The following is a 12285-nucleotide window of genomic DNA, read 5'->3' as shown; positions in this document are numbered from 1 at the left end:
CGAATATACTGTCATATGTGTTGAATAGGTTTATAATTTAGGAAATTATGGATTAAATACCATTTATGTCCTGACTACTGGATATAACATTGTTTACATGAGATAATGAATTTCAAGTTCCATTTCTTTTAATAAACTCATAATCTTGATCACAGATCATCTTATCCCCATATCCAGAAAACCCTGCCTCCCTCCCTTTTATTCCTGTTATAACAGATTTTAACTCCTTGATGGGATTTTTTTCTTTGATTTAAAAGAAAGCTTAAATTTATCTTTTAAAAGAAGAGTCCCACTCAATCTCTGGTAGATTTTTAGAAATTGATTTCTTGAGTGCCACTACTTATCCTCCTTACAGGCCCCTATCCTATTTCACATCCTGCTTTGTGAAAATTATACTCAAGCCCTTTCAAAGGCACCTTGCCTGACTTCCTGTCCTCCCAAGTGGTTCCTGAACCTCTAATCTTTTCCATGGGTCCATTTAAAAACAGCAAAATTTTCTTAATCCCTTTGGGACCCTTCCATCTGCTCTGAATTTCAGTGCGAGGAGCATGGCAGGCAATGAGACTGCAAGTAAGACCTTGACATTTAGGAGAGTAAATTATTTCTTTGAATAGCTAGAATCTGCTTTTTCATATAAAAACCATAGATGTAGACTCATAGACTAGGGCCATCCTGTTACACACCCTTAAGGAATAAAAAGCAGACTAGTTTGAGTAAGTAAAGCGTTTACAAGTTAAATAGTAAAAGTTAAGTCCGGGAATACAGGCTGGGGACAGAGTTCGTTAGTTGTTTCCCAGTATCTGCTCTCTCTCTTTTCCTTAGTAATAAAGTCCTCCTTTTATTTAAGGTGGCAGTGATAAAAGAATACATTTCCTAGTCTCCCTTGTAGTTAGATGTGACCATATGATGCAGTTCTGGAAGAAGTTTTGTTTGGGTCTGCTTAAAAAGAGCACACCCAGCTGGGAAGCGTGGCTTTCCCCCTTCATCCTTTCTTCCAGTCTGGAACTGGGACTCATGGCTGTAGCTCCTATAGTAATCTCACATCATAAAGTCAGACTGAGGATGGAAGACATAAACAAAGAGTGGGTGACGGAAATGCCGATTTCCTGGAGCCAGCACACCGGTTCCGAATTGGCCGTTCTAGGGCTTCTTTTCTGTGAGAGAATAAAACACTGGTGTCTTTGAATTTTTTGTTCAGTGTAGCTAAATGTAATCCATTTTTATACAAACGCTCACTTGGGGAGCTTTAAAAAATATCCCAGTGCCCAGGCTGCCTCCCAGATCATTTAAATCAGAAACTCTAGGGATAGAATTCAAACATCGACAATGTTTTAAAGTTTCCTGGGTGATTGCAGTGTGCAGCCCAGGTTGAGAATCACTGCTTCAGGCTGACAGGCCTCATATTTAGCAAGTTCAAGAATCTCCTGGGGGATGGGGTGGTGCTTGTTAAAAAAATTGGATTTTCAGGGCTCATCCCCCAGAATTTTGGTTCTTTCGGTCCGAGGGCACCCCAGGTGATTCTGAGACGGGCAACGCAGGGAACACATGTGAAGAAACACTGCTTTAGGCAATGGGACATCTTTGGAAGTTTTAAAGCAAAGAAGTGACAGGATCAGAGGAGAGTGTTAGGAGGATTAGTCTGGATCTAGTGAATAAGTTGAAAAGAAGAGGTGAGAGACTGGTGGTGAGGAGAACAACTGGGAGATACTACAATAGTTGGTGGCCTGAGGGGACATGCTTCTGAACTAAGTGGGCGGCCACAGAAATGGGGGAAAAAGGGGAAGATACAATAGACATTGAAAAAGATAAAATACTACAGGACTTACTAACTGACAGAATAAGACTGAGGGGGACTTTAAGATACTTATTTTTAGTGACTGAATAATACACTAGGGGTTTGATGACTTCTGGGTTGGCATGCACTTCCCCCTTTTGCTCGGACTCAGTTAAATTGCTGTAGATTATTAGTTTACTGTTTATCTACACCTGCAAATGTAATTTTTGTTAACCTGATTGTATCTAGAGTTTTCCATTAGATTGGAAACATTATTTGCTAAATCAACACTTCTGTTTAAAAGCTTAGACACATTATCCTAGCAAGAGTCTATTTCACAAATTTTAGTATTTGTTTATAAATATATCTAAATACGTGTATATGAACAAGCAATATACATATGTGTAAATATGTATATAGACAAGCAATTAAATGTTTTTCATGAGATTTTTCCTTTTTAAAAAAAGTCATGTCTTCTAGAGCAGAGGAAATAAATGAACTGACTGGTGGTTTAGTTACTGCTCTGGAGCTTGCTTTATGTAGATATCTTTTCGGATGAGACACATCTAAACTTTCAAGGGCTAAAAGTTTAAAGAATGGTTTTTAAAAAATGACCTCAATAGAAAATGGTTATTTAACTATTCAATATAAAGCCACCAAGCAGAGGTTAGGGTGATATTTTATCAAATAACCTCAAACATGATTACCTTCTGAGTAATTCTAAAATACACACTGCCCACTAATTTCTTACAATAAGGAACGCCTATGCCTCAGAAAACAATCTTAAGTGTGCTCTTCAAGTCCTCTCATTTAAAAACCAACATTGGTTTTATAGTTACAAACCAGAAAGAAATAACAGTCAAATGTAATAGAAATATAAAATGTAAGCTAATGTATTTGCTCCTTTTTTACTAAAGTGTGTGTCTGTGTCAAGACACAGTTTCTTTTTTTCCTCGTCAACATTTTCTGTTTTATTGTTCTTTAAAAATTTTAATTTATTTATTTGTTGGCTGTGTTGTGTCTTCGTTGGTGCGCGCGGGCTTTCTCTAGTTGCAACGAATGGGGGCTACTCTTTGTTCCGGTGTGCAGGCTTCTCATTGCGGTGGCTTCTCTTGTTGCGGAGCATAGGCTCTAGGCACGCGGGCTCAGTAGTTGTGGTGCACGGGCTTAGCTGCTCCGTGGCATGTGGGATCTTCCTGGACCAGGGCTTGAACCCATGTCCCCTGCATTGGCAGGCAGATTCTTAACCACTGCACCACCAGGGAAGTATAGCTGATTTTTAAATTGAAGTATATAACACAGTGTCTTTTAAGAATAGATTTAAAAATACCAAGTAAAGTTAATGAACAAACAAGATGCACATTTCCTCACGAGCTTGGCACTTGGTGCAAACATGAATGAAACACAGCCTTGCTCTCTTGTACTTCATGGTATAAATAATAAAGTGATGATGAGTTTCCTAGAGTTTGTTTTAGGTTTAATTTTCCCTCTAATTGGAACATCTATTAGAAAGCTCTAACAAGGTGAAAGTCATTAGATCTGTTCAAAACATAAAAAGGCTAAACTTCAACTGGCAGTGGGAGACCATGTATCTAGATTCCCTATCACGTTTAGTTTGTTTGATAAGAATAGCACGCTTCTTTAATTTGGTGGGAGGCAGTCCTTTGTCACTTGCTCCTGAGTATGCTACGGCCCTGAAGCAACAGAATCAGCACCACGGAGGGACCACCACCTAATCACTTCTGGCCACGCAGACCAGAGAAAGTGAACGTCCTACGTGTGGATTGTAGGTGCATCTATTCCTCCTCCTAACATTCTCTTTGGCAGTTGGATTTTGCTCCACCTTCAGACACCAGTAATTAAACTGGTTATAGCAAAATGCTAACCATATTGGGAATTCTTTGTGAACACATCCATTTCACACAGAAAGCATTCTATTCCATGGTCACAAACCCCACCCCTAATATGAGCTACAGTCTTGCAAATGATAAAACACTGGGTGCTGGGAAGTCTTTGTGCAAAAGTGTTGAGAAAGTATGTAGATAGTGTTGGGCAAAACTCCATCCCCACTGGGCGAAACAAACAACCCGAAGTGTGTATTCTACTGCAGATGGGTGAAGGGAATTTGCTATGGGTGGAACTTTCTTCTCCCCACCCCCCAAATTCATATGTTGAAGTTCTGACACTCAGCATCTCAGAATGTGACCTTATTTGGAAATAGGTTGGTGCAGATGTAATTAGTTAAGTTAGCGTGAGGTCATACTGGTACAGTAGAGTGGGCCCCTAATTCAGTAAGACTGGTGTCCTTATAAAAAGGGAAAATTTGGACACACACTCACACAGAAGAACATGTGAAGATGGAGGCAGAGATACTTCAACAAGCCAAGAAACACCAAGATTGCTAGCAAACCACTAGGAGCTAGAGAGAGGAACAGATTCTTCCTCCCAGCCCTCAGAAGGAACCAACCCTGACTTACCTTGATCTTGGACTTCTAGCCTCGTGAACTGTGAGACGAGAACTTTCTGCTGTTTAAGCTACTCAGTTTGTGGTACTCTGTTACTATAGCCCTAGAAAACTAACACAGAATTGTTCTCCCATCATTATCTCAGGTGGATAGCATATTCTTTTGGTGCAGATATAACTCACCTTTCACTATTTGACCAGGGAGAGTTAAAATTTAAAAACCCAAACACCTGTAATAGGAAGGAAACATAAAGGACAGTGTAGGTGGCTTGGCATGCTTGCCAACCAGGCTTATTTTACTATACCTCAGGCCTCCTCCATCATGTGGATTAAAGAAAGCTGAGTGAGCTGCCTCGACGGTCAACAAATACTCCTTCCGCTCTCTACCACCCCACGTAATTGCTGCAGTCTCAGCCAAAGTGCTGAGAGGAAGCATCACTGACTAAGCTGCAGTTCTGTATTCTCTCTCTCCCATTTCAACATCCTAGCAAACACGACAGGGAATGGACAAAAAGGGGGACTGGAAAAATACAGAGCAGAAAAGTCAAATAAGAATCAAACAAAACTAAAATAGACCAAAAAAATAGAAGAAAAAACACAAGGAGAGATGCAAGGAGAAAGGAGAAAAACACAGACATGGCTGGCCAGGAAAATAATTGCTGAAAGGAAAAACCTAAAATCTGTGGGTATGGATCCCTAGGATAATCATTATATTGTTCCCGGAAGCCATTAGGAGATTAAGATTCTCCTTGTGATCATAGTATGTTCACATCCTGACAAATTATTTCTGGACTTCAATCATCAAACTTCCTGCACGTGCTGAATTTTTCATAGCTCAGTTCTGTAAACAAAATCTATGTGATTCTACATGAATTAACATAGAACACTAGAATGATGAAGCCGGACAACTCAGAAATCATTCAATTCAATTATTGAGGTGTACAGAGAATTTAACAGTCTTGTCCAATAGCATAAGCTTGTCCACATAGCTTATACCAGAGCTAGGCCAAAAGGTTTTGTAAACATTATGATCTATGAAGAATCTAGGTTGATTTATACCAAGAAAGTATTTCTAAACTTAACTACTTTTGAACCTTCACATCTCCATATTGCTTTTAAGATATTAAAGAAGAGGCCTTTTGGTAGCCATCTGGGAAGTTTCAACCGAGAAAATTCCTCAGAACATAATGTAAGAAACCAAAGTAAACAAAAATTTATTTCAGCTAAAATATTTATTTGTAAAATATTTGAGGGGCAGATTTTTTTTTATATAAATGTATCTTGACCACCTGAATTTTAAATGTCTTATTAGTAATTACAGTAACACTAATCTGAGCTTAATAATAGCATTTGCTGTATGCTAGGCAGTCTTCTAAGCGCTTCCTGTATGTTACTTTACTCAATCCTCAGAATACTGTATGATTTGGTCCCATTACGTATTAGCCCTATTTTGCTGATTAAGAAATTGAGGCAGAGAGAGGCAGCATCTTTGCCCAAGGTCACACTATTTATGAGTGGTAAGGCTGAGATTTGAACACTGGCACTCTAGCGCCAAAGTCTATATACTTAACCACTGTGCCACACTGCCGTTTACCACCCTGTGAAGCAATTTGCAATATCATTACACATGTATCCCTAGTAAGTGGTAAAACCAGGATTTTATCCAGGTCTAATCTGATTTAGAGTCAATGCTCTTTGCCACGACAGCTATATTGCCTCTCACATTAGCATAGTCAAACCTCACTTTCACTCTAATCAGCAGCCACTAACAGAAGGTCATGGTGTGAATATCCAGTGCAACAAAGGTACCACATCAGCAAAGGAAAAGGACTCCTAATAACCAGCCCACCAGCCATAGCATAAACTCCTGGGGTTTGCTGGAGGATATTGGTTCTTCTGGGCCCTCCTAGCTTATATTGCTGTACTCTTCTCTCTTCATTCTCAGGAGATGGTGTGGTTGATAGAACAGGCACTAGACCAGAGAGCATGAAACCTGGGTTCCAGTCTTAGAGCAGCCTGGGACTGGCAGAGTACCCCTGTCAGGGTACTGGCTTCCTAAATCCTGTCTCCCTAAATCCTCTCAACTACCCCAGGAGTGAGCATGACAACTAGTTTACAGATAAGGGAATTGAGATTTAGAGAGTAAGTAATTCCATCAAGGTCAGCAAAGATGGTATTCAGCCCCGATTTGCCTGACTGTAAAATCCTCATGTACACTCGACCAAGTTGTCACTTTAAATCCTCCAAATCTCAGATTCCTCAAACATAAAACAAGGATATTTTGCTAAATCAGTACTCTCTCTATCATGGAGCCTTAGGGATTCTTCAAAGGGGTCTCAGAAGTCATTTTTGGAGGGAAGTCCAAGGAGACAGGGTCCAGACAACTTCCTACCCCTGATGTGTGTGCATGTGCACACACATAAGTGCATGTGTGTGCACACACACATACACAGAAACATTGAGCAGTGCCCCTCTTAGCTTTAATGCCTAGGAGAGGATCAGCATGGTGAAGGTACAATAACTGTGGTAAATCAAGCCATTCAGAGGAGACTTTGGATTCAGCTGGCTGGCTCTGCCCAGAAAACATTCAATGCCTTTGAAAGAAAAGGCTGTACCTGAACTTCTGCTGATCTAAACACAATTTGAGAAATTGTTTCGATTGTATCTGTGAAGATGGTCTTCTTACCCAGGGTCAGCTAGTGAGAAACACAGTCCGAGTTTTCTTCTTTTGTGGTCACCATTCCTTCAGAGTTTCAACTGGTCAGGGATGAAAGGGATGTAGCATTTCTGGCTTAATTCTTTTTTTTTTACTTTTAACCCAAACTGTATTTTATTAAATTTAGACATCATCCATTGTAAGAAACACCACTGTTTTATGTACCATTAGGAAAGAAAAGATGCTGCCACTCAATATGATGCATCATCCATTGTAAAATGAACTGTAAATTCAGAGACATTAAAATGTTAAAGACCTTAGGGATGATGAAGTTGTGGGTCTCAATAGAGAGGTCTCACAATGCCATGCGCTACCTGTGTGGTTTAATCCTAACTCTGTTTTTTCTCTTCCTCTCTGTTTATCTTGCCTCATTTTCTTTTTACCCTGTCCACTTTCAACCCTGCCTTCTTCCTCTGGCCCCAGAGCCAGGTGGTAGAGAAGAAAGGAGTGGTCTGTGTTGGTAAGAAATGAGAGAATTCATTTACTCCTTCAAGTCCTGCCTTTCCCCCCACCTGTATTCCTACAAAGAACAACGCATTGGTGCTTAGATGATCACTATCAGGCAGGCATCTTGATGAATGCATGGAGAGCCAAGATTTACTTTATCCCATCCCTGTAGCTCGTATCCCTTTCACTAAAAGCTACATATGTAGAAAAGAATAAAGCCAATGAAAGTCAAGTGTTCATCATACCTTTTTGATGGTGATCATACCTTTTTAAAAACATTTATTGAGGTATCCTTTACATACCATAAAATTCACTCATTTTAAGTGAATTTGATTGATTTCAATCATTGATTGAATGATTCATTGATTTTCAGAAAACATACAGTTGTACAAGCATCACCACAATTCAAATTTGAATCATTTCCATCACCCCAAAAAGATACCTCAAGCTCATTTGCACTCACACCCTGTTCCCACCCCAAGCCCTACTCAACCACTAATCTTTCTGTTTCTTATAGATTTGCTTTCTCTGAGCATTTCATATAAATGGAATCATATAATACTTGGTATTTTGTGACTGGCTTCTTCCATTTTGTGTACTCTTTTGGAGGTTCATCTATACATTAGCACGTCTCAGTACTTTGTTTTTTTACGTGACACCTTTTTGAATGGCAGCATTATATGGAGGAAAGTTCACAGATTTCAGACGCATGTAAACCTGGGGCCAAATCAAAGTTGTACCACTTCTTAGTTGTGTGTCTTTGGGCAATTTCCTTAACCCCTCTAAGACCCATTTGTAGAATAAGGATACTAATCCCTCCCTCAGAGGATTATTCTATCAACTAAATGGATTTTGCCAGCAAACAATGGGCAGTCAAGAAATCTAGTCTTTCTGTCTGCATTCCCCAGGAATCATTGTTTTCTTACCCCTGCATCAAATTGTAAAGTGAATCCTACAGCCTCCCTACCAGCCTTCACATGAAGCTTGAAATGAGAGCCCACATAACTAGCAATATCAGGAATGGAATTCCGCCAAGGACAATCACATCCTTCATTAATGGAGCCCAGATGGTGAGGAGCTAAAGGGATTTCCTTCAATATTGCTGTCACTTTTTAGAAAGAAGGTTAAGCTGTATTTCATTGTTATTTTAAGGAGGAAAATGTTTCAAATTCTACTCTAGAACATTCTACAGAGTTGGCCTTACTTTTGCAAGGCTCTAAGAACAACCTATTTTCCCACTAATTCTTATAAAACTGCCCCCAATAACATCAACCCTCAGATAACATGTAAGTAAGTAGTAAAGGGCTATAACCCCCTGAATTCATAAAATTCACCTCAAATCCTCAAAACTCAACTTTTAGCCAATAGTTTCAGACTTTTTCTTTCCTAAACCTTTAGAAGAACCTGAATTTCATGTGTGTAGCAGAATAGACTAAATTGAACTCCTTGTTCATTTCTCCAGTGCATCTTCTCTGATTAGAACATATCAAATTGAGTTCCAAGTTAAAGGAACTCTGGATATAACCACACCATACACTCTTAGACACAGAGTTTACATAGATGCAGTTCCTTAGCCCTGAGCCCTCTTTTTCCTTCTGAATCATTGTTTCTCCACAGTTTTCAGTCCACCACGATTCCCTTTTGTGTTTCTGATTGTTTTTCTCTCTTCTTCTCTGAGATTTATCACAGCTGCATTTCTTCCCCAAATTCCTTAAACACTTAATTCCTTTGCACCTCCTAGGTTCACTCCCAGATTTACTTCCTGTTAAGTATAGTATAACAGTTAAAGCAGAAAAGGATAATACTTTTCAATATTTCTACTAAATTAAATAGGTTTGCAACGTATTTTATGTATCTCTCACTTCCAGGAGGTTAGCACAGCGAATCATTTTTCATCATGTAAAATGCCTGTTGTCAAATGTAGACTAGTTATTAAGAGAGGCAACATATGGTTTTCTAATCTTTATATACTAATAATTGTCACTATACATATTAATGGCGTTAAAGATAACAAAGAGTGATTCTTTCAAAAAAGTAAATTAGATATAATTCCTACAAGTGATCAATCTGCAACATTATCAGGAGAGTCTGACTAACTAGAACTTCTACTGTGATAAAACCATACTCATGAAGACAAATAGATAAAAGCTATATCCAGACCGAATCAAACACTTAAATCAATGTATCTGCATAAGGATTCCTGTGTTTCCTTGCTCTCTGTACTTATCTGAAAATAGGAACTGTTAACAAAATCCAGGACTAACTTTTCTCCCACTATTGAGAGATCGGGAAGGAGTGAGTGCGGTCTCAGGAGAGAAGTTTTCACTCACTGTCTTATCACCTAAAATAGGCATGAGAATCCATAAATGTGATAAAAAGAAATAAAAATAATTTGGGGGGGCACAAAAAGCTTAAATTTAGTTAGATTTGTGAATTTCCCCAATCTTTAAAAAGCTTTTCTCATGTTAAAACTTCCCTTTCATACACTACAGTAAAGAGAGTAATTTATATCCAAGATTTTATTTTAGGGATTTTATTTTAAATGATGTCATAGGAATTTATCTCATGGTGTAAAAAGTTTAGTAAATCTGGGATTTAGCAAAGATTTTCCCCCTACTGCACAGGACTTTTGTGCAGTAGATGTTTAGCAGCAGATGACAAAATAATCTTGAGGCATGATGATTTAACTTCAGTTTGGTGCCCAAACATTCTGCAAAAACATTTTAAGCCCCAAATTCCAACATGTAGCCAGCATATTGAAAGTTAATTTTTTTAAAAAATCACTTAATAACCCAAATATTCAATACATATATAAGACTCACACAGCTTTTGGATTATAATTTGGTCTATAGTCTGTTCATAGCTCTCTAGAAAATCCTGATCTCGGGGTGATTGGTTAAAACCTCACATTTGCAGAGAACATCTCTCAGGCCTTGGTCACCATAAATATCTGCCAGCATGCACACATCATGTATATGAATTACCAAATAATGCCAAGAGTCTCCTACCCCGAGATGGCAGCAAGTTTTTGGTGTGCCTGGCGGGCCATTTCACAGCCTTTGGTTCTTGTCTTGTGCATTTCCGCCCTGAGTGAGGGGCAGCTGACAGAGACGTCCCCGATAGAAATGACCAGTTCTCGGTACAGGGCCACTTGCGTGTTGAACTCTTGGACAAGCTGGAAAAGAGAGCGAGTTTCTTTCATAAGACACTGGTCAGGAAGTTTCCTATTTTGAGTACCTAAACAGAGGCTTTCGCTGACCCCTGAGCCACCTCCCCAAATCTCCTGCTGAAGAGCCTACAGATTGTTTAAAGATTGGGGCACAAAGATGTAAGTTCTCTTCATCCAAAGCAAGTGTTTATTTTTCATCGGTACGTCTCGTCATGGAAGCTCTGTTTCCAGACCTACTTGCCACCACCCGTTCAGACTCAGTTTCTGAAGAGCCAGAGCGTATTTGGAGAGCTACCATGCCACTCCCAGGTAACTAGAGAGTGATGCTGGGAACTCTCCCATAGAAGTCTCCCCTCTACCACAGCTGGGATGTGGATTTGAACTGGCCTGGGGACAAAGGCCGAAGGTGGGTTATATTAGGCAAACCATTCACCTCCTGCCGGACCACTGAACCGCTCCGGCTGGGCTCCGAGCTTGACGGGAAGACCGGCTACAGCGCCTGAGCTGGAACCTTCGTCCCCTCCGCAGAGCCCCGTGCACTCTATTTGGGTTTGTTTGCTACTGTGTCCCCACAAAGCAGCACTCTTACCTACTCAACCCCTCCCTCCCTGGTGAGCCAGCCAGTTTACCGTGTCTTTCGTATCTGCCATTCTCCGAGGGGGTAGAGGCACGACCTACAGCCGCTGACCCCAAGACCCTTTCCGCGGCACTTCTTGGCGGGGCCATTACGACCCGGGTGTCACCGCGAATCTGGGGGACTGCAGATTTAAAAATAGTGCATGTGCACGTGACCGGCATGGAGGAGCTGAGGGTGGCGGAGTTCCTGGCACTCAGGCGAAAGATTAACGTACACGATTCCCCCACCTCTCCAAAAAAAAAAAAAAAAAAAAAAAAAAGGAGGCGCATTTTCCACCTACCATCTTGCAATCGTCCAGGGCTCGTTGGGTCTTGTGGGCGCTCTCGGAGCCGCTGCCCCTGCGCTCCCAATCCCGGCTCTGCAGCGGGGGCTTGCTGATCTGGAAGATTGAGGAGCGGGTGGACCGGCTGGGGCGCTTTTTGCGCCCATTCGGTGCAGAACTCATGCATACACATCCACCAAGCCGAAGCCGCTGGTGCAGTGCGCCCCGGCGCGGGCGGCCAGGTAGTTGCCCTGCGCGCCGCCGCCAAGCAGCCGGAGCCGGGACCCGAGGCGCGGCGCTCACAGGCTTGGGACTGGCTGCGCGGGTGGGTAACCTTCAGCTTGAAGGAGAGCCGGGGAAGCGCTGGCTGTGCCGTGCAGCATCGCTCCCTCTAGCAGCGAGGAAGGGGCTCGGTCAAGTTCTGCTCAGCAGCACTGCGGGCCCTGTCCCGGGAGCTGGACGCTGGCGCGGGCTCGCACTGCCTTCCCCTCGGCATGGATCGCGAGGCTGGGCGAGAAGGAACACGCCGCCCGGCGGTTCCTAGTTTCCATTCAGATGGGTGAGCAGCTTTCAAAGCCTGCGCTGCCAGGTGGAGGGGAGGGCGGGCAGGGGGAGATTGTCGCTCTAGCTTCGGGTGTCTTCCCGCAGCGGCGCTCCGTTCGTCTATCTCCTCCCTCCCCCGTCACCAGGCCTGGAAAGGCTGGCAGTCCCCGAAGCAGGCAATTGGCTCTAATCCGTTGTCTTGATTCCTCGTCTCCACGGGGCTCATCTGTTTGAGGATCCCTAATGAATCCGTGGCGGGACCGGCAGACGCAG

General features: G+C 41.8%; 1 protein-coding gene across 3 annotated transcripts in view; it reads right to left on the bottom strand.

Moving 5' to 3' along the window:
- RGS7BP (regulator of G protein signaling 7 binding protein) overlaps window positions 1–12285 on the bottom strand; it is a 116771-nt gene extending 104486 nt beyond the window's left edge. For 2 of the 3 annotated variants that reach the window (XM_059919316.1, XM_059919318.1), the window contains exons 1-2: window positions 11488–12285; window positions 10410–10576 (exon numbers count right to left, since the gene is read on the bottom strand). In XM_059919316.1, the coding sequence (XP_059775299.1) occupies window positions 10410–10576; window positions 11488–11652 (332 nt within the window). In that variant the 5' untranslated portion in view covers window positions 11653–12285. Of the gene's footprint in view, window positions 1–10409; window positions 10577–11199; window positions 11281–11487 lie in introns of those variants that run through there. The other variant, XM_059919317.1, reaches the window with a different exon arrangement.

Source organism: Balaenoptera ricei, chromosome 3 (assembly GCF_028023285.1).
Source record: "Balaenoptera ricei isolate mBalRic1 chromosome 3, mBalRic1.hap2, whole genome shotgun sequence".
In the NCBI taxonomy this organism is placed as follows: domain Eukaryota; kingdom Metazoa; phylum Chordata; class Mammalia; order Artiodactyla; family Balaenopteridae; genus Balaenoptera; species Balaenoptera ricei.
This window is presented reverse-complemented; position numbering and strand designations above follow the sequence as displayed.